This window comes from Eschrichtius robustus, chromosome 6, assembly GCF_028021215.1.
Source record: "Eschrichtius robustus isolate mEscRob2 chromosome 6, mEscRob2.pri, whole genome shotgun sequence".
In the NCBI taxonomy this organism is placed as follows: Eukaryota; Metazoa; Chordata; class Mammalia; order Artiodactyla; family Eschrichtiidae; genus Eschrichtius; species Eschrichtius robustus.
The window spans coordinates 59,280,983-59,304,071 of NC_090829.1; the positions used below are offsets into that span (position 1 = coordinate 59,280,983).

The 23,089-nt window shown below is 37.8% G+C and overlaps 1 protein-coding gene across 1 annotated transcript in view; it reads right to left on the minus strand.

The window, feature by feature from the left end:
- Nucleotides 1–23,089, minus strand: part of PEX5L (peroxisomal biogenesis factor 5 like) — a 182,772-nt gene that overhangs the window by 65,380 nt on the left and 94,303 nt on the right. The window contains exons 5-7 of the mRNA XM_068545420.1: nucleotides 15,856–16,050; nucleotides 12,850–12,976; nucleotides 11,420–11,516 (exon numbers count right to left, since the gene is read on the minus strand). Coding sequence (XP_068401521.1) covers nucleotides 11,420–11,516; nucleotides 12,850–12,976; nucleotides 15,856–16,050 — 419 coding nt within the window. The remainder of the gene's footprint in view (nucleotides 1–11,419; nucleotides 11,517–12,849; nucleotides 12,977–15,855; nucleotides 16,051–23,089) is intronic.

The window sequence follows — 23,089 nt, forward strand, 5'->3', positions numbered from 1 at the left end:
TTTGAGGCACAGAGAGCAATTAAGTAATTAATTAAAACTTGCCCCTAGTCTCACAGCTAGTTAAGTAGTAGGGCTGGTGCTTCTGGACCATGTGCCTAACGACTGGACACACGGCCTTTCACAGGAGGCTGTGCTCAACTGGCCATTTTAGGAAGATGCAAAATATAGAAATCTGTCCCTTGGAGGTTCATGCATGGTTGAGGGCGTTAGCCAAGAAGCCGTCTAAAAGAGTGTGGGCTGAAAATAAAAATAAAGTAATTATTAGGAAAATTTCTGAGCATAAATAACAGTCTTAGACTGCAGTTTGCTTTAATGAATGTGAAAGGTTAATTTATTTGAACATTAATATATGTTTTCTCCTCCTTGATGTATTTACTCCCTGCTGTATCCCTGGCATCTCCTGCAAATAGTTGGTGCTCCATAAATAATCAGCAAATATTGGTTGAAAATATGCTGCCAGGGAATATATGAATGACTGAATTAAAGATATTTCTCTCAAGGTCTCCTGGCCAGTCTGGAGTCTAAGGAGGGTTTATAGGAGATTGGGAGGGACTTGTTTTTTGTCCTGTGCCTGGAGTGGCAGAGCTCTGTGCTAGCAAGCCCTGGTTCTGGGGGTGGGGCGTGGCTGCAGGATGCCCAGGTGGGGTGCCTAGTAAAGAGCAAGGTCTGTGGGCAGCTCAGGGTTGAGACCTCTGGAGCAGCGCCTGTGGTCAGAAACGGGAGGGCCATGAGGGCAGGTCAGGGCCTGCCCTGGCATCAGTGGCTTGCTCTCTGGTGGGCCAGGCCCAGTGGCCATCACGAACAAGCATCCTCCCTTATTCTCTGGGCCCTGTGGAAGCTACTACCTTTTTCTAACCCAGACAATCGAGGCAGGAAGGGGGAGATTGACACAGGTTCCAGAGATTAGAATGTGAACATATCTTTTGGGGGGCCACCATTCAGCCCACTTCAACCCTCATCTGACACTCTTGGGTGACAATATATTTGATTAACAAATATAAAGGTGCAGATGATTTATAACCTTTTAGAATTGATAGCTTGTTAGGGTGTTATAGCCTGGTAGAGAAGTTAACCCCGAAGATGACAGGACTTTACTGTCGTGTAGAAAGTTAATCAATCTTACATCTAACTTGGTAAACTTATTTTGGCACTTCTTTCCCAACTGGCTATATAAATCTCTGTTCCTTAATCCTTTGCTTTTGGAACCAGATCTTTTGTCTTCCTGCTGGTTCCTTCATGAATGAAATAAACAAATAAATTTTTAAAAATGTGGACACAGAAAACTATAAGACACTGATGAAAGAAATTAAAGATGATACCAACAGATGGAGAGATATACCATGTTCTTGGATTGGAAGAATCAACATTGTGAAAATGAGTATACTGCCCAAAGCAATCTACAGATTCAATGCAATCCCTATCAAATTACCAATGGCATTTTTTACGGAGCTAGAACAAATCATCTTAAAATTTGTATGGAGACACAAAAGACCCCGAATAGCCAAAGCAGTCTTGAGGCAAAAAAATGGAGCTGGAGGAATCAGACTCCCTGACTTCAGACTATACTACAAAGCTACAGTAATCAAGACAATATGGTACTGGCACAAAAACAGAAACATAGATCAATGGAACAAGATAGAAAGCCCAGAGATTAACCCACGCACCTATGGTCAACTAATCTATGACAAAGGAGGCAAAGATATACAATGGAGAAAAGACAGTCTCTTCAATAAGTGGTGCTGGGAAAACTGGACAGCTACATGTAAAAGAATGAAATTAGAATACTCCCTAACACCATACACAAAAATAAACTCAAAATGGATTAGAGACCTAAATATAAGACTGGGCACTATAAAACTCTTAGAGGAAAACATAGGAAGAACACTCTTTGACATAAATCACAGCAAGATCTTTTTTGATCCACCTCCTAGAGTAATGGAAATAAAAACAAAAATAAACAAGTGGGACCTAATGAAACTTCAAAGCTTTTGCACAGCAAAGGAAACCATAAACAAGACGAAAAGACAACCCTCAGAATGGGAGAAAATATTTGCAAACGAATCAACGGACAAAGGATTAATCTCCAAAATATATAAACAGCTCATTCAGCTCAATATCAAAGAAACAAACACCCCAATCCAAAAATGGGCAGAAGACCTAAATAGACATTTCTCCAAAGAAGACATACAGACGGCCACGAAGCACATGAAAAGATGCTCAACATCACTAATTATTAGAGAAATGCAAATCAAAACTACAATGAGGTATCACCTCACTCCTGTTAGAATGGGCATCATCAGAAAATCTACAAACAACAAATGCTGGAGAGGGTGTGGAGAAAAGGGAACCCTCTTGCACTGTTGGTGGGAATGTAAATTGATACAGCCACTATGGAGAACAATATGGAGGTTCCTTAAAAAACTAAAAATAGAATTACCATATGACCCAGCAATCCCACTACTGGGCATATACCCAGAGAAAACCGTAATTCAAAAAGACACATGCACCCGAATGTTCATTGCAGCACTATTTACAATAGCCAGGTCATGGAAGCAACCTAAATGCCCATCAGCAGACGAATGGATAAAGAAGGTGTGGTACATATATACAATGGAATATTACTCAGCCATAAAAAGGAACGAAATTGAGTCATTTGTTGAGACGTGGATGGATCTAGAGACTGTCATACAGAGTGAAATGAGTCAGAAAGAGAAAAACAAATATCGTATATTAATGCATGTATGTGGAACCTAGAAAAATGGTACAGATGAGCCAGTTTGCAGGGCAGAAGTTGAGACACAGATGTAGAGAATGGACATATGGACACCAAGGGGGGAAAACTGCGGTGAGGTGGGGATGGTGGTGTGCTGAATTGGGCGATTGGGGTTGACATGTATACACTGATGTGTATAAAACTGATGCCGAATAAGAATCTGCAGTATAAAAAAACAAACAAAACAACTAATACTAAACTTTCATTGGGTTTTTTGTATGGAAATATGATAATATAAATGTTTCAGACATTACATGAAATTTCTAAAAATCTTATATTTGTATTTGTATGGAAATATGTATAGAAATATGTTAATATAAATGTTTCAGACATTACATGAAATTTCTAAAAATCTTATATTTGTATTTGTATGGAAATATGTATGGGAATATGTTAATATAAATGTTTCAGACATTACATGAAATTTCTAAAAATCTTATATGTTCTGGTATAATGTTATAAGTAATAATCCTAGTTATTACTTTAAAATGTATATCCCAGAAATAACTAATTTTCTTGTCAACTGCATTATTATGAACTTTCATCAAATCTTTAACCGTGGTCATTTTTAAGTCTTTTGTCATTTACAGACAGTTCTGGGTGTACTCTGATGATTTTGCAAATATGTTCCTATAAAAGGGTTTCATCTTCAAGAAATTCATGGAAAACACTCTGAGAAGTACAGGTTTCTGGTAACTGACTGTACTGCTGAACTGAATGAATAAGCATTTTCAGAACTCTAATGAAAAACTGATGAACTCATAAAAGTGCTAACAAAAGATCAAGATGAAAAAAAAAATTAATTACATGGGACTGAGTGAACTGATGAGGATGACTATAATTTTTGTGACTTTCTGTCTGAATTAAAAAAAAAAAAAAAAATCCCACAAGGACTCAGAGGCAAAGAATATACAAATCAATTTTCACTGCAAAGTAAAGGAGCTGTTACAGTGGAGGATTACTGGACTGAATGTCAATATTATGACATAGTATGAGTGTGTTTCATGTTTGGTAATTGCAATCATTGTTGCTTTTGTTGTGGTCATCCATGTACAATGCTTGGTGTCAGTCTATTTATCTCTTGTAAAAATAAAATACAGTGTGTGTGTGTGAAAAAAAAATGTGGACACATAGTAAGAAATAAACTTTGTGCATTTATATAATAATGTCATGAATGACATTAGGAGAAGAAAGAGAAAGCACTAATATTTTTTCCCAAGGCACCTCCTTTTATTAGAGGCACTTTTCACCAGTGAAATATGATCTGTCTTTCCTGTGAAGCCTGACCTAACAGGACTCCATTACTGTCACTGGCTTCCCTTCATCAGTGTTTCACGACCCAAGGGGATTATGAATCACAGGATGCAAAGCGTACCATGTATCAGGAAGAAGAGGAAAATCTCTCTCTCAGGATTCTAGACTTACAGTTCATATTCTCTTTACTGCCTGAAACAGCAAGTGTAAATAGAATCTTACTGTGCAAATGAAATTTTATTTTGATAGTACAGTTACTATTTAGGTAAGTGCTATTTTCCACATTGTTAGAAAAGCTTTATGTTATTACTAATTCAAATATTATCTACCTCACATTTTAAAGACATTTACTTTGCCCAAGGAAGCGTAAAATAAATGTTATAAAATGTAAGAAGGTAGTGAATGTAAACAGAGGCAGTTTTCAAGCTGAGAGTAGTATACATCTAAAGGTTCTGAGACTTTTTAGCAACTCAGCAGTGTGCCCAGACATGCTGATTTAGGACTGAGAATGAAATATAGACTATAACACATAGCAAAGATCAGGCTTCTTTTCGAACAACACTTTTAAAAACAATTTACATCTAATTTCATGACAGGCAAAACTGTAATATGGGAAAACATAAATAATGCTTGTAAACTGCAGGTATTTCTTAGTATTTAACTAGAGGAATGATAAACAGGACAGTTACACCTGTAAGTCTGAGTTGCCATTATTTTGGTAGCACAATGACTATAATAGCAGTTCTCAAGCTTTAGCATGCATTGGAATCACCTGGAGGTCATGTTCAACCGCAGTTTGCAGGGCTCCACCCCCATGGGTTTCTGAGTCAGTAGGCGTGGGGTGGGGCTGTAGAATCATCATTTCTAACAAGTTCCCAGGTGATACTGATACTGCTGGTCCAGGGACCACACTGTGAGAACCTCTGATCCCAAAATTGACATTAAGTGCACGTAGGTGGAACTCTGGAGTTCACAAATATAACCTGATATAGGCATTTCTTTTCTTCTTTGCATGATTTTGAAAAATGCTCCACAGTTAACAGCAACCTCCTGGAAATGCCTTGGCTTTAAAAACAGCATTTTAATTGGTTTAAGCTAATTGGATTTTAGGGTATTACAGTCTCCAAAGAAGAAAGCATTTAATTCCCCCAGCTGTCGATTGCACTGAATGATCGGCACTAGGTGAAGGGAAAGAAGAAAGAATTAAATAACTCTAAAAATAATATTATGCTTTGTTCTCTTTATTCAAAATTATGACTGTGATCAAAATTATGATTTGCAAATGACTGTATTTGTGGCTGTCATTGTCCTAGCATAATTTTGTTGGCTACCCTCTGTAGCAGTTGTTGATAGCTTTTCATACAATTGCTAGAGATCTGCCATAGAAACACATTTTAAAAAAGCTCAGCATCTTTCCAAAAGAAATTGAAGGAGAAAAGGGATCTGCTTAACTGTAGAAAAGAAAAATATAACAACTAGCAGACCTTATGTAACGGCCATTAAAAGCACACTCTCTGAAGTCAGACTGCCTGGGGTCAAATCCTGGTTTACCATTTACTATTAATGGTGACCTTGGACAAATTAATCTCTATAATCCTCAGTTTTGTTTTTTTGTTTTTCTTTTTTTTTGGCTGTGTCATGCGGCCTGTGGGATCTTAATTCACAAACCCCAGGGCCCTTGGCAGTGAAAGCATGGAGTCCTAACCATTGGACCACCAGGGAATTCCCAATTCTCAGTATTCTCATCTGCCAAGTGTATATTCACTTATGGAGTCCATATAAGACTCAAGTGCAATAATTCATGTAAATAATACACACAAAATGCTCAGTACATAGTAAGTGCTCAATAAAATTGGCTTTTGGGACTTCAATGGGAGTCCAGTGGTTAAGACTACACCCTCCCAATGCAGGGGGCACGGGTTTGATCCCTGGTTGGGGAACTAAGATCCCGCACGTCGGCGGCGTGGCCAAAAAAAGAAAAATAAACAACAAAAAAAATTGGCTTTTGTTATTATCATTTTTCTGGTTAGCGCTTATCAGGCATGACTTTGGAAATTCATTTAAAAATCTGTGTTTACATATATACAATGGAATATTACTCAGCCATAAAAAGAAATGAAATGGAGGTATTTGTAATGAGGTGGATGGAGTTAGAGTCTGTCATACAGAGTGAAGTAAGTCAGAAAGAGAAAAACAAATACAGTATGCTAACACATATATATGGAATCTAAGGGAAAAAAAAAAAAACGGTCATGAAGAACCTAGTGGCAAGACGGGAATAAAGACACAGACCTACTAGAGAATGGACTTCAGGATATGGGGAGGGGGAGGGGTGAGATGTGACAGGGTGAGAGAGTGTCATGGACATATATACACTACCAAATGTAAAATAGCTAGCTAGTGGGAAGCAGCCGCATAGCACAGGGAGATCAGCTCGGTGCTTTGTGACCACCTAGAGGGGTGGGATAGGGAGGTGGGATAGGGAGGGTGCGAGGGAGGGAGATGCAAGAGGGAAGAGATATGGGAACATATGTATATGTATAACTGATTCACTTTGTTATAAAGCAGAAACTAACACACCATTGTAAAGCAATTATACTTCAATAAAGATGTTTAAAAAAATAAAATAAAATAAAATGCCAGTAAAATTATGCTCCATAAAAAAAAAAAAAATCTGTGTTTAGAACACTTTTGTTTAGTGGTTTTTACAGACTAGTTGGACTCATGCTAGAAGAGATCATCTAAACACTTGCCTCATTAAGGTGGTCAGGATATTTTTTCTTAATCAGTCAACAGACATTTATCATTGAAAGTATACAAAAAACCTGTACCTATGTGTCAAGAGCAAATTCCCAAAGTTTTGTGCAAAGGTGGGCAGCACACGGTTCCCATCTTCCCCCAACTATGAAATTCTATGTTATGGAACATCAAGGCAGATCAGGGCTGATTTTTAAAGGGAATGGACAGTCTAGTCTATTAGCATACTTAACTAAAAATTATTTTTGGGACTAGCCTCAAAATGATAAAAGAATAAAAATTTGTCCTTTTTTTTCTGTCCTTTCACCATCAGCTTCTACTCTTGAATTTTGTAATTTGACAAACATTTTGTTTCTTCTTTTTGTTAGCATCCCTTATTTTTTCACTTTAAAAAGTATTTGTTGAGTACCTAGTATGCGTAGATTTTCTACTATGCTGAAAAGGATCTTCAGATTTCTTTCCTTCCTTTTTGCTTTCCTGCTGTTCTTGTTTTTCTGCCTTCTTTGCTTTGTTCCTTTCTTCCATCTTCCCTTGCTTTCTTCCTCATTGGCAGCTCACTGTGTGTGGCCAGGAGGGGAAAAGGGATATTGCTGTGGCTCCTGTGTTGTCTTCCGAAAAGCAAAACTGTATTTACAGTGTACTATCTAATTGTTTCTACTAGACATAAAGGTCTTCATACTTCTTATAATCTCTCTAATCTTTCTAACTTTTCCACTGCCTCACTTATGGCTTTATGGATAGTAGACATTCAATCTCATTTGTTGAATTGAAATGGAACAAAATGGAAGCCATTAGCATTTCTAAGAGTAAGAGGTTGAGAATGAATTTGGGAGGGGAGGCACAAAATTGTGTATGGCCTCAGATCGGATGACAATCCTAATTCATCTTACAAAGTTTCTGGAGGAAAGTGATATTCTTTAAAATCACTTAACTCATATTAACCCTATAAACTAAGTAATAATCAGGGCTTGCAATGAGAAGGGAAATCGATGGTCTTGTGAGTTCTCTTAGGTGGATAAGCTAGGTGTGGCTGATAGGAGGTTGATGTGTGATGAAGAACAAGGGCTTTAGAAGCTGATGGGTGTGATTTGAATGCTGGGTCCTCTCCATTCTAGCAGAGTCACCTTGGGAAAATTACTTCTGTTCTCTAAGATGCATTTCTCTTCTGAGAAATGGAGATAACATTAATTCCCAAGATTATTGTAAACATTTCAAATAATATATTAGAAATATCTTACATTTCTATTAACATGCATTTCCTTTTACATTATTCCTTTAAAAATTTAGAAAACATATCTGCACTTTTAAAGTTTAGATTGTTCTGGTTTGGGATACTGCCAACTTGATGGAATTTTGACAATGTGGAAGGAAGCATTTGCTCTGCCAAAATCAGCAAAATCAGAGCGTTACAAGATTGTGACTCAGTATTTGGAGAGCCCGGCTGCCCCACCTTCTCATGAAGTCCAGCTTAGGGTGGAAACAGCCTGTCTTGGAGCGCTCCTTCCAGCGTCCAGACTTGAAAAAGAAATGCGTGAACCATCACTCTCCGGCAGAAGTTGGATTCTTTTTCTTTTGCCTCACTACTATCTCATTTATGGAAAAGCTAATTTTATATCATTACCTTCTGTGTCTTTCTTCAATTTTTCAAATGTTTTTTAATTTTTCAGATTGCATGATTTCTTTAAATAATTAACTCCAGGGAATACAAATAACACAGTTTGCATAATATCAAGAAACTTTATTCTTTAAATATACAGAGATTACACAATTTATTATAATCTCCTGCCACTCTGATTAGTATATTCAAAACACTATTTGAAAGAGACTAGTCTATGTTTTTCTTTTTCCCCATCTTGAAAATGAACAAACATGAGAATTCTCATTGAGAGCTTTCATCCTCTTCGTGATTCTGAAATATGATTTTTGAGCAAAGCTTGTAAATAGCTCCTCACCTGTTGAACTAAGATAATTTATGTTGGCTTGAGGGAGAAGAAGACATTTCCTTGATTTTCCTATAAGCCATCTGAGTGACAGTGGAGCAGTAACAAATTTTGGTAAGCTGAAATTGTTTACTTGAATAGTTTGCAAGTCAGTTTAAGTCGAATTTTTATACCACTTCATCATCTTATTTACGTAGAGATCATATATTTAAGAGCAGTATGCTTCTAACAGTAAAAACACCTTTCTGTCTTTTATTACAAGTAGATGAATCAGTCTATTCTCTTGCTGTTCCATTTGAGTGACTAAATATTTTAGATGATTAAATCCCCAATTCATGAAATTTTCCTATTTATCCATAGGCTGGAATTAAAACTAGGAGATTATAAATTTCCTTAGTTTAGGCAAATCTTGTTAAGTAAACATGCAGTGTTTTTTAAGAAAACAATTTAAGGGATGAATGCTTTACAAATAATTGGTAACCTTCTAAAATAATTCACTATGATTTATCTAGACAGAACTATCTCAGGGCATTTTACATTATATTTTGGAGGACAATGTTGGGACTCTCATACAAATTTTCCAAAGCACATTGTGTTTGCTTAAAGGCACACCGGTGGGTAAGTGGAAGGACAATGTGGTGGGATGAAATCAGACAACCAGCGGGAGAGTAGCAGTCATTGGAATAATAAGATAAATGCATTGTGGGTCTCCACGGCAACCGAGGACCCCAGCTGATCCTCCTCCCCTCCACCTCCGTGTGGAAGAGCCCACCTGTGCCAAGTCTCCCCCTGCTGCAGAGACTAGTGTTCTCCTGCTATATTAAATTGTTCCAGGGACTTCCCTGGAGGCGCAGAGGTTAAGAATCCGCCTGCCAATGCAGGTGACACGGGTTCGAGCCCTGGTCCGGGAAGATCCCACATGCCGCGGAGCAAGTAAGCCCGTGCGCCACAACTACTGAGCCTGCGCTCTAGAGCCCACGAGCCACAACTACTGAGCCCGCGTGCCACAACTACTGAAACCCGTGCGCCTAGAGCCCATGCTCCGCAACAAGAGAAGCCACCGCGATGAGAAGCCCGCGCACTGCAACGAAGAGCAGCCCCCGCTCGCCGTAACTAGAGAAGAGCCCGAATGCAGTAACGAAGACCCAACACAGCCATAAATAAATAAATAAATAAAATTAAAGAAAAATAAATTGTTCCAAGGATTCCAGTTTACGAAACAGTACCCATTATTTAGCTGTCTAAATCTCTAATGCACTTATCAAGAAACGTTTCTCTAATAAATGTTATCAATTTGTTTTTTAAAAAGATACATTCAGAATGAACAAAGATGAAGAAAATACATTTTCACGCTACATTTACAATTCATTAAGCTTCCCAGAGTTATTTGTTCTGGAAGTTAGCTGACTTGTTTTCCGGCTGAGCTCTGGGAGCAGTAATGCCCACCTCTGTCTCGTGGAGGGTGAGGTGCATGTGGAGGTGCTGTTAATGGCCTAGGTTTCCAGATGCCTTCCATTTCCTATCTGCGTCCTCCTGCCCTCTGCCGCTTATTGGTTGTGAGTGCGTCGACAATTTTCCTTACTCTCACTGTGCCTTAGTTTCCCCCTCTATAAAATGGGGTTAAAAAATACACTTAACTCATAGAGTCATTGGTCAGGATCAAGTGAGCTAATTAATATGTATTAGAAGGCCTTCTCATAGCACTCAATAATATTTGCTATTATCATAATTATCCCTTTACTCACTTCAGACAATATATCTTCCCTCTTAGTTTCAATACCTTACCTAGTAAACTCAAGAAAATCTCTCTTGCTCATTTCATCCCACTTATTTCCAACTGGATTGTAGATGCGTGAACGTGGACACATTTCTTAAGGGATCAAGGTTGTATCCTTGCAAAGTGTTTGAGCAAATGAAAACACTGAGGCTGACGGCCCTTCTTGGCCCAGCCAAGGTCACAGGCAAACCAGTTACACTGGAGTCGAGGGTCAAGTAGCAGACAGACAGGTCTGGTTCATGCCCTACTTCCACTGGTGATTAGTTGGGTGCCCCTGTAAAAGGATTTTGACTTTACCAAGACTCTTCAAAGACCTTTAAAGTGAGGCCAATAATAATTCACAGGATTACTTGAGTATTAGATATAATATATGAAAAGCACAAGGTCCCTAATACTTAGAGGGTACTCACAAATGGTAGTTCTTAGTATTATCATGATTGCTAATACTATAATTATTTATTCCTTAGCAACAAATTTATTTTAATGTGACAGTCAGGATGATGATGTGTGAGTACCTTGGTCTGTAGGGCAAAGTTGTGAATGACTGCTCAAGATGTAATTTCCTCTTCTTTATGCCTGTTACATAAATTGTGCTAATACTGGAGTAGAACAGATTTTGTATTGGAAAATAAAGTAAGTGGTAGAACAAGGAAAAAGTGCTAAGTACATGGTGAGTTCGTTGACACATTTTCCAGCCAAATCTATCTATCTATCTATCTATCTATCTATCTATCTATCTATCTATCTATCTATCTATCATCAGTTATTTTAAGCATTGAGACAGACACTGAGTGAGAAAGCATACGAAATAGAAAATACGGAAAAAATACTTCAGATTTTTTTGGTGAAATTTTAAATATTTATGACATAAATTATCTATTAGAAAAGACAGGTGCATTGAGGAATTGGTTTTGTTACCTGTGTTGGAGGCACCAATTCCAGCTCCGCAGCCGACTCAGAGTTCAGGGCGCTTTTCCCACCACTCAGTTCTGGCTGAGATCTGTGCTCTGAGGACCTATAAGGGACGCATGGAGGAAATTAATGTAAATCGAGAAGCGAATTCACCTAGAAACCCAGTCAAGAAATCTGGTTAATTGGGATCGTTGAGAACCATGGTAACAAAGCTGTCAACAGACTTTTGATTAAAAAGATAACATATATTTCCATTATAATGACCACGTTTGGAATTTAAGCGGCTGCAATGTGTTAGGTGTTATTGTCTCTGACTGATTTAGAATTCAGGTCAGTTATATGCAAAAAGTAAATAAATGCAAAACCATTTTTGTTACAGAGAGTTCTGCTTCATTAAAAAAGTAATTTTTGGGTGGGGAGGGGAGCTTCTCACAAAGTGTCTTAGTGAGATTTGATCTTTATATAGAATTTGAAATGTCATAATAAATGGAGATGTGTGACGGGCAACCGGAGTCTGAAACATGCCGTCCTTTAGGAAGCTTTAAAAACATGGTAAAATTCAAGTGGCTAGTTTTTCTCATGGGCATCCATGGAATATGCTTAATTAGTGCATTATCTGACAGTGGTGATTAAGAAAGTCAAAAAGGTTACCTGTGCAGCCAAAAACATTTAATTTAACTATCATTCATGTTATACATTGAATATATACATATGTAAAAATACACATGCACGTATTTTGATTGATTGGCTCAGCTACATGTTCAGAAAATTATCAACAAATATTGGACAAATATTGAATATTAAATTATGAATCTACCAAAATCCTTATTGGCTGAATTTTTGACAATTCAGATGAAATAATTTAGTTTTAGAAGCCACAATTATTAACATTAATAGGGGGTTATAAATGGCAGCAAGTATCTGGATTGACTTAATTCTCTGGCTATTTCAGTAGACAAGTACATGACACATAAATGGCTATTTTCTTTTTTTTTTTTAGTTTTCTTTTAAAATATTTTAATTTATTTTTAAAATTAAAAAAAACTTTATACAATTTTTAAAGGTTACACTCCATTTACAGTTATTACAAAATATTGGCTATTCCCCGTGTAGTACAATACATCCTTGTAGCCTATCTTACACCCAATAGTTTATACTTCCCACTCGCCCATCCCTATACTGCCCCCCCAACTGATAACTACTAGTTTATTCTCTATATCTGCAGGTCTGCTTCTTTTTTTGTTAAATCCACTAGTTTGTTATATTTTTTAGATTCCACACATGTGATATCATACAGTATTTGTCTTTCTCTGTCTGATTTATTTTACTTAGCAGAATGCCCTCCAAGTCCATCCATGTTGCTGCAAATGGCAAAGTTTTGTTTTTTTTTTTATGGCTAAGATAAATGACTATTTTCTGATATTAAAATATCTTACCATAAAAGTTCTTTTGATCCAGTTCTAGATGAGCTTGATTTTCTCTCTGCCATGGGATGTCCCTTGCTATTTCGATCTCCATGAAACTTAACATCATCCCATTTTTCCAGTTGTGTTTGAATGTCTACTAAGGAGACAAGAAGGGGGTGAGGGGGACGGGGGAGAATACGAGGTGCAGAGAGAAGAAGAGACATTAACACTGAGAAGTCTTATACAAGTGAACTTTAATTAACTGATGCTCTTCTACCCTAAGACCAAAGGCTGCAAGAAAATTAATTAAAACATGTACAGCTAAATAAATATGAGACCTATTAAGAGAAATGGGATTGCTTTTACAGTTAAACAATCAAGTATATTTTTTTACCTGAATTTATTTCAAGAGCTGTGTGCATTCTGAATTTTGTGTATGAGCCCATGGGATCTGGTAAAGAATGAGCATATGGAGTACTAACCTATGGGCCTCCAGCTAAGAGGTGGCTTTGAGGCATTTCTGGCACATTTCTGGAAAGAAATTCTGTTTAAAGAGATGAGCCTTGTTATTAAAAGGAGGTGGGAAGAAACTGGAACACTTTTTACAGGTTTGGTTATAGTCTACCTAATTTTTCACCAAAGAAGGGAATTTATAATGGGGATAGAGAGGAAGGAGGCAATGGAGAAAGTTAGTGTATGCTAGGACCATTGTCTCCCTGTGGCTTACTTCTTACAAAGAACCTGGCTGGTTCCCTCTCATGAACAGATGTGTGACTGTGAACAATCCACTTAGACAACCTTAGGGGCCAGTTTTTTCATTTATAAAAAGGTAGGTTTGCAGTCAGTGTCCTCTAAAGTCGTTTAAACTAAGAATTTTTATGACTTCTTCACAAGACATTTTCTCGAAAGCGGAGAAATGAAAGTATCATTTACGTGTTTATTATATTATATTGTAATGTATTTAACAATATATCCTTATGCATATGTATAAATTTCACTTATTGAAATGGAATAAACCTAGAACACATGGATGAGGAGGAGATAATTATAAAATTTTCCTCCGGAGAGACAGGCCTCAAAAAGTGACGCAGCAGAGGCACGCAGATCCTGTGTGTGCAACGAGTTTGAGCAGCGTGCTGGTTCTCTTCCCTTTCTCTATGCTCTATCCTTGGTGAGCTCATCTACACCCATGACTGTGACAGCTATTCATAGGCTTCTGACTTTCAAATCTCTATTTCCTGCTTGGTTCTCTTTCCTGAGTTCTAGATTTACACATTTCACAGTCCATTGGACATCCCTACAGAGAAGCTCCACAGTTTCCTCATATATAACAGGTTCAAAACTGAGCTCGACAACTTCCACCTTGACATCCCGTCCCCCTCCCCGCCTTCTCCTCTTGTACCCTCATCACAGAGTTTGGCACATTCTATATCTCTTCCTTGCTGGCATGCATATATCTACCCAGTCCACAAGTCTTGTCTTTATTTATTTATTTTTGAACCCGTCTCCCTCTCACTATCCCCTCTGTCACTCTCTTACATGCCTGTATTGTCTCCCTGCCTCCATTCCTTTCTCCACACATCCAACAGAGAAAAATTTTTCTAAAATAGAATCTGTTGATGTCACTCCTCTGAGTAAAAACACTTCAACCCTGCCCTCCCCCTAAACTTAAGGGCCTGGCATCCAAGAACTCCCATTACCTGACCCCTGGTGACTCTCAGATTTATTTCTCAGTACTGTACTATTCTTGAATACTGTAGCAGTGCTTGTATTTGCTTGAAAAGGCATCTTTCTGTGTTTGTCTACTTGTGTGTGACTCCCTTTCTCTTCTGTATCAGCAGTGCCCTGCCCCTTCCTTCCCACCTCTCTCTGATCCATATTTTTCATCTGGCAAATTCTTACTCAACCTTCAAGACTGCTCATATAGTTATAAGGCAACTTCTATAACCCCCTGGCCGGGTGAGGGGCTTAACCTGGGCTTTTCTTTATTGCAGCACATAGTACATATTTTATTATAATTATTTTAATCATTTTTCTATCTCTCCACTAGACTGTAAACTTACTAAGGGGCAGAAAGCTTATATTAGTTTTCTTTGTATTTCCAGCACATAGTATGGAACACAACAGATATTTAGAGAAATGTTTACTGAACAAATGAATAAATTAATTCATGGCCATCTAACATGTATATATCACAGTGCTAAGCGATTTTACATATATGTATATCCCCTTTAACCTTTGTAACTTTATGGATAAGTTACTAATATGCTCATTTTATGGATACTTACCCATCCATGTTTCCCTGGGCTTTCTGAAATAACTGTTACCTTTCTTTCTCTTAAGAAAGGAGAGCTTAATTGACTGGTTCCATGATCTGAGGTTAAGGTCTCCTTTCTCAGGAAGATGTACAGTGGAGAGAAGTACAGGCTTTGAAGTTAATTAGAGCTTGGCTCAAATTCCAGCTCTTCCTCATACTAACTGGGATCTTGGGCAAGTTATTTAAATTTGAAAATTTGGTTCCTCATTCATTTCAAAGAGCTGTGATGAATTAACAGGCTAATATATGTAAATCATGTAGCACAGTTCTGGACATTGTAAGTCATCAGTGAATGGTAGCTGTTATTATTGTATCGGACGTATCCCCACACATGTTACATGTTACTGTTCCTTCTGGCTGTTCCCAGACCTTGGGTTAGAGTGTTCTCTTTCTAGACTCTCTTCCCCTCTAGACTGAATTCTCCTAGAGAGCAAGATTCGTGTCTTATTTTTATTGTAACGCCAGTGCCTAGTGTGGTACCTGCCATCTATCAGAAACTCAATACACATGGGTTGTATAAATATAAATCCACACCAGTTCTGCAAAGTTGAGCTCCCCAACTGCTATTTAATCTAAGCACAAAGAAGTGTGTCCTGTCCAGTTTCCTACATAGAATTAATCTTTTCTACTGCTTTGTCCATGGATTTAATGTCATTTGTAGAACTTCCTTGCTGTATTGAGCACGAGTGAACAGCAGCAGACACAAGCTATTGCCTTACCTAAGTCTAAGGATGCCGTCTCTGAGTTTCGGAGCGCCTGGCCTCTCTGCTCAGCATCTGCACTGATGAGGTCAGGCCCATCAGCCTTTTTCTTGAGGGATGAGGTTTTCGATGAGGCCTCCAACTTCTTGGCTTTGGTTTGGGTTTGAGAGACGGGTTCACTCAGGTCAAGGAGATCTAAACCTGTGGTCAATACTACCAAAGATGGAAGAGGTTAAGAGAAGCTCACTCACTGCTCTGAGATTATTTTTTAAAAATAGGTTTCAGTTGGGTGCAGAAGGATTTTGCGTTTGTAGTGTAGGTTAGAAGAACCAAATTAAGTTAGCTCACCACTGATTTATAAAAATAGTTTGTATTTAGACTGGGAAGCTTGCTGCATGTTCTCCTTTATTTGGCATGGTAGAAATCTGCAGAACAGGACTTAGACCAGCCTCACCAGTGATGAAGGTTTGAAAGGAATTAAAATGATAAAATTGAATCTGAGTTCAGGTACTATTTACTTTATGGCTTTGCTTTATTTTTAAAGAGGTTTATTTCAGAGTGCAGTTTTTCCAGAGCAGAGTCAATCTATCATATTCAGAGAGATGCTTGCAAAACAGTGATGAGGAAGATTTGGTAACGTTTCTGAATGTCTCTGTGCTTTAATTTCAAACTACTAAAGTATCCAGGGTATAAGGGAATGCTGTTAATAATCTTTTATTTAATTAAGCAGTTCAATCAGAAAACGGCTTGCTGTTTGGGCTCACACTAGAGAGGTATTTTATAATCCATAGTTAATGAATAGGGTACACATGTTAATGCCTTTGCTGCTTAATATGCAAATTTAAATTTCAGTGTAACAAACCATAAAACGGTTACACTTTTACTTCCCAGCAGGTTGATTACATTGTGTTAAATACTCTAATGAAGGCAGAAATAATAATTTGTTCAAATGCAAACTAGGCAAATGAGAATTAAAAAGGCAAGCTCTGTAACTCTTCATTCTTTTTCTCTGAAGTGCAAGTGTTTGACTAGCTCATTGTGAGAAATGGAAAATTCCTATTAGAAAAAGTCCCTCCAGCCCTACCTTTCTTTCAGCCCTGGCACCTGGGGGGCTGGCTTCTGAACTGGCCTGATGGCTTCCTGACCTAGGGTCTCTTCACACGGCTAGCTTAGGAAAGCCACTCAAGTGACAGGGACACTCCTTGTGCTAACCCTTCCCAGCACCGTCTGCAACCGCGGCACCTCTCCTCCTCCTCTTGCATCTCTCGGCTTGTCCCTTGGTAGGAAATGGATTTTTGTTGACACCTCAACACTCTTCCATCTATTTCCCACTTGCATTCAAGGCAGGGTCAGGGCTTAATTAATTTCACAACCAGGATTTCTTTAGTACTGAACTTTGAGCTCCTCATGAGCTAACCATCCTACGGGATTCTTAAGACAGATGTCAAGCTTTACTCTCAGTAACGTGGCTTTCTGATTTCAGTTACAAATTACAACGGATGGATGTTAATGGTGAAGTGGAAAGACCTGGCTCTACCACTGCTTAGCTGTGTGACTTGGAGTAAGCTTCTTGACCTCTCTGAGTTTCAGTGTCCTCATCTGAAAAATGCAGAATTAAGTCTGTCCTTTAGGTATGATATGAAGATTAAATTATCTAATCTGTAAATCAAATGTATAAAGTGCCAGGCATACTGTAGGTATTCAATAAATGTTATTTCCATTCTTTGGTGGCCAATTTGTGATGCTTTTCTTTCCTTTTCCTTGTTCTTGCTCTCCTATTTTCCCCACTCCTCTCTGTTTCAGGCAAGAATCAGATCCATACTCCGACAGAAAGAGGAAACACCACTGGGAATAAAATGGAGGAGGAGACAAGATATTGGTTCTACAGAAGATGCTATGAAGTAAATTTTTCATAAAAAGGCCTGAAAGTGTCATCTCATCTGAGCTTATCTCGTCCCAGTCTTCCTGAGGAGACAGGAACCACTTTCCAATGCAAGGTGCTCTGAGCTATGCGGAGTATTTTGTGGCCAGCAAGTACTTGAATGTGGGGGGAAAAGAGTAGCTTTCAGAGCTCAGCTGCCTGGCTTGACGTCTAAAATTTAAACGCAGCAAGCAGCCAAGGTAGGCTAGGATGCCACACATTTCATATCCTTTGAATGTTTAAATAGAAATTTCCAGGCCACTGTTGTGTTGGCAGGGGTTCTAGGCCCACCGTGATTTCCTTGTAACAGAAGGAAGGAAGTGGATAACAGTCTCTGGAATGCCATATATGTCTTTTTACTAATTGCACAAACAATTAAGAATTAGTCACTTGCTCCTACACTTCTTTTAGAAACAAATTACATAGGACTCGAGTCTGCTTGCATATAGGAAGTACATTTGTTACAGAATAATAACTGATGAGTATTAATTTAATTCTATACCTTTCTTACCATTCAGAATAAATGAATTACTCAGAGACTGAATTGCGAATTCAAACTTGGCTCAGTAACGTTTTTTCCCCTCCAAACTGTCCTCAGCACTTCCTGCGTTTGTTCTGAGCCCTCTGTTCCTTTGTTCTTCTCCCAGCAAATGTGAAACAACTGCTTGGCACAGACAAAAGGCCCTATTTGTTATAGTTGATGAAGGGGGTGCCTTGGAGGTTGAATGGCAAGCTTGAAGCTGAGAGAGTCCTTGGGGAACACAATTTCAAAAGCATAGAAGGATGTGTTCAGCCTTTCACTTTGTGAAGACAAATCTCATTTTAGCGTGTGAGTGTGTGTGTGTGTGCGTGCGTGTGGTGTGCACTTTAGTTAAGATAAAAATAAAGGGTCTCACTGTTTCATATGGGGTTCGAAGATAGCATAGCTTAGCATGGAAGGGGGTGTCTGCTCTACTGATTTCTTAATCTGATTTTAAAGATTCTCTTAGGCACATGAAGGTTTGTGTCCCAGAATTTGTGTTTAAATTAAAATAATCATCTGTTATAGTGGAAGTGAAATTGTGTGTGTACAATTGTGTGAGAGAGACAGAGAGAGAGAGTGAGAGAGAGAGAGGAGAGAAGGAAACAGAGAGTGACTTGAAGATGCTATGCTGTTGGCTTTGGAGACAGAATATGGGGCCACAAACCAAGGAATCCTGGGTACCATGAAAAAGGCAAGGACATGAATTCTCCTTTAGAGCCTCCAGAAGGAATGCAGCCCTCCTGACACCTTGATTTTAGGACATCTGAGTTCCAGAATTGTAGGATAATAAATTTGTGTTGTTTTAAGCCACTGAATTTGTGGCAATTTGTTACAGCAGCAATAGGAAAATAATATAACTGGTAGGTCAGTGTCCATAGAGGATTCAAACACAGTCCCATCACCCCCAAGCCTGTGCTCTTCACCATTTCTCTCTAGACTTGATGTGAACTTGGAAGCAATGTGCTGACCCTGTTGATGTGGCTTTGATTATTTTTTGTTTAGCTACCAATTATTTGCCAGTTTGGGTAGTCTGAGGCATAATTTAAATAGTTGGCAATCTCAAAAACTTTTTTTTTTTTGATAACAATTCCACTGGGTGGAATTTCCTGAAGATAGAAGATGTAATATGTTATATAAGTATTTGTTTCTATCTCTCTCAAAGACACATGATTGAAGATCACAACCTATTGAACTGGAAGGCTCCCACAGGGCACTGAAGATGTTTATGAATATTAGATTACTTGGGCCCTAGGAGGTGAGGCTGCTTAGAATAGTTAGGATAAAGTAGCACCTATTATGAAGCACTGATTTGATACTTTAATGGTAAGTACAATGCTATTAACACCACTACTGTATAATGACCCCCAGATTTTTAGTGACTTTCTCTAAAGGAATAAATCTACAAGGAGTGGTCAGAGAGGACAGACCATGGACAGCCCTGACTGGGGCAGTCACAGAATGTGCTGCAAGGAGCTGATGGGATCCCTGTTCTGATTTGTAAGCTACACTGGCATTCCAGAAAACATGGAATTCTTTAACATAATGCTTACAAAGCAAACTCCTTTAGGAAGGATTTTGCCAGTGATGTCAAATAGATAAACTGGACTTAAATAATTTAACCAACTTTTGCCTTTTTATTGGAATACATAATTAAAGCTACTTCCCAAATTTCTAAGTTCTCTAAAGAGGCATGCCATTGGGTTCATGGCTATTTGGGTTATATAAAAATGTATTTGGAAAAATTACACTAATTCTGCAGTTAAGATATTTAATTAGGTGGCTGTGATGGCATTGTGAACTTTGTTAAGGATATCTTTTCCCCTATAGATAGGGGTCTCTTTGATAGGTATACAGGTCCTATACCAAGGAGTGATACTATTATTTTTTAAATCTTGAAAAATGTTTCTATAGTAACTGTCCACTTAATAGCTCAAGATTATGGATAAATTATTTTTAGATTATGTAGATTGATAAATGTAAACCAAGGACCCCTATTCTTCTTGCTTTTCAGAAGAGTCTTTCCTGTACTTTGACATATATTATATTTTTTGGAGATTATAGGACAAGAAGTTATTATTGCAACTTTTATAGTAATTACTTGTCCTATAACATAATCAGTATCTTAAAAATATCTATTTTCTAGTTACTGTCAGAGCATTTTTTACATGCATCTGTGTATAATATATATTTGCCATTTAAAAATCAAGGATATTAGCAATCTTGGTCTACCTACCATTTAGGGACACAGTTTAAGAGGGTTGAGGAATTAACTGTCTATCTAGATTACAGATGAATAAAAGATAATTTAGGATGTTAATGGCAAAAAAACGGAAAACATCCTTATTTGATCAGCTTGAAGTTATCATCACTGGATGACAAAAGTTAATTTTACTGTAGAAACAAGCAGAAAGTAAAAAAAAAAATTGAAATACTTAAGAACAAAATTACAATTTAGATCTTCTATGAGGTAGAAGATTGATATGTTCTTTTAGGGTCAGAGAGAAAAAACCCTGCATTTGACTGACCTTTGGAAGAGATAATTGCTATATTGTTTACTTTGTGTTAAGTTATATAAGAACTATATTCCTTATATATTTAAAGAGTTGTCAAGATGGTGGCACACTGGATTTATTTTTTCATTGGAAGAAAATGCCGAGTATAAAAGCCTCTCATCTTAATACAAGGTTCTTCAAATTTCTATTTGATTGACTTGGTACAACTTAAAGCAGGTTCTGCCCCATATTTTACTCCAAGATTGTTTACTATCCATTCCTTAAGTGTAAAGACATACATAACGCTTGGGATGTAATAGACACGTAATGTTCAATGACTGTCCTGATTTCACAATGTAATTTCATACTATTCTGAAATGATGTTCCATTTAAAATGACTATTTATTAAAAATCTGGACAGAAAATGATAACTATACCTTTTGCCCAGAAACTTTAGCTATAAAATTATTGGACCATGTTAGAATTCTTTCCAAGGTGTTCGTATGCTAAAGTTTTTCCTTTTTAAAAATGTATAATAATGTGAATTATGTTGCATATTGAGATATAAATTGTGGGTCTGGAATAATTTTAGAAAAGAACTATAATCCTCAGGGATTAACAAAAATATAGTGTTTCTGCCTTGACACACATATATATATATATATTTTTTTTTTTTTGACAGAAAAGAAGATAAAAAATATATTTAAAAAGAGCAACAGTCAAGGTGGTACAAATAAAACAAAGACTAAGATGATTAAATTTAATAATTCTAGTAAATATGTTAAAATTGAGTAAATATTCCAATTATCACAGAAAAATTGTCAGAGTGAATTTTCTTTTTTTTTTTTTATGGTTTGAGCAAATATTGCAGTTCTGCAACAATGCTGATTTTATTTGTCAAATTTAAATTCTCCTAAACACATAGCTCTAGAATGCTCTTCTGTTTAGGTTACATATGGGCACCATATTTAACTGTCCAATTATCTTTTTTCTTTACATCTTTATTGGAGTATAATTGCTTTACAGTGGTGTGTTAGTTTCTGCTGTATAACAAAGTAAATCAGCTATACGTACACATATATCCCCATATCTCCTCCCTCTTGCGTCTCCCTCCCACCCTCCCTATCCCACGCCTCTAGGTGGACACAAAGCACTGAGCTGATCTCCCTGTGCTATGTGGCTGCTTCCCACTAGCTATCTATTTTACATTTGGTAATGTATATATGTCAGTGCCACTCTCTCACTTCATCCCAGCTTACCCTTCCCCCTTGCTGTGTCCTCAAGTCCATTCTCTATGTCTGCGTCTTTATTCCTGTCCTGCCCCTAAGTTCTTCAGAACCATTTTTTATTTATATATTTTTTAGATTCCATATATATGTGTTAGCATACAGTATTTGTTTTTCTCTTTCTGACTTACTTCACTCTGTATGACAGTCTCTAGGTCCATCCACCTCACTACAAATAACTCAATTTCGTTTCTTTTTATGGCTGAGTAATATTCCACTGTATATATATGCCACATGTTCTTTATCTGTTCATCTGTTGATAGACACTTAGGTTGCTTGCATGTCCTGGCTATTGTAAATAGAGCTGCAATGAACATTGTGGTACATGACTCTTTTTTTTTTAAAATAAATTTATTTTATTTATTTATTTTTGGCTGCATTGGGTCTTCGTTGCTGAGCTTGGGCTTTCTCTAGTTGCGGTGAGCAGGGGTTACTCTTCGTTGCGGTGCACGGGCTTGCGGTGGCTTCTCTTGTTGCAGAGCACAGGCTCTAGGCATGCGGGCTTCAATAGCTGTGGCTCACGGGCTCTAGAGCTCAGGCTCAGTAGTTGTGGCACATGGGCTTAGTTGCTCCGCGGCATGTGGGATATTTCCAGACCAGGGCTCAAACCCGTGTCCCCTGCATTGGCAGGTGGATTCTTAACCACTGTGCCACCAGGGAAACCCCCATGACTCTTTTTGAATTATGGTTTTCTCTGGGTATATGCCCAGTAGTGAGATTGCTGGGTCATATGGTAGTTCTATTTTTAGTTTTTTAAGGAACCTCCATACTGTTCTCCATAGTGGCTGTATCAATTTACATTCCCACCAACAGTGCAACAGGGTTCCCTTTTCTCCACACCCTCTCCAGCATTTATTGTTTGTAGATTTTTTGATGATGGCCATTCTGACTGGTATGAGGTGATATCTCATTGTAGTTTTGATTTGCATTTCTCTAATGATTAGTAATGTTGAGCATCCTTTCATGTGTTTGTTGGCAATCTGTATATCTTCTTTGGAGAAATGTCTATTTAGGTCTTCTGCCCATTTTT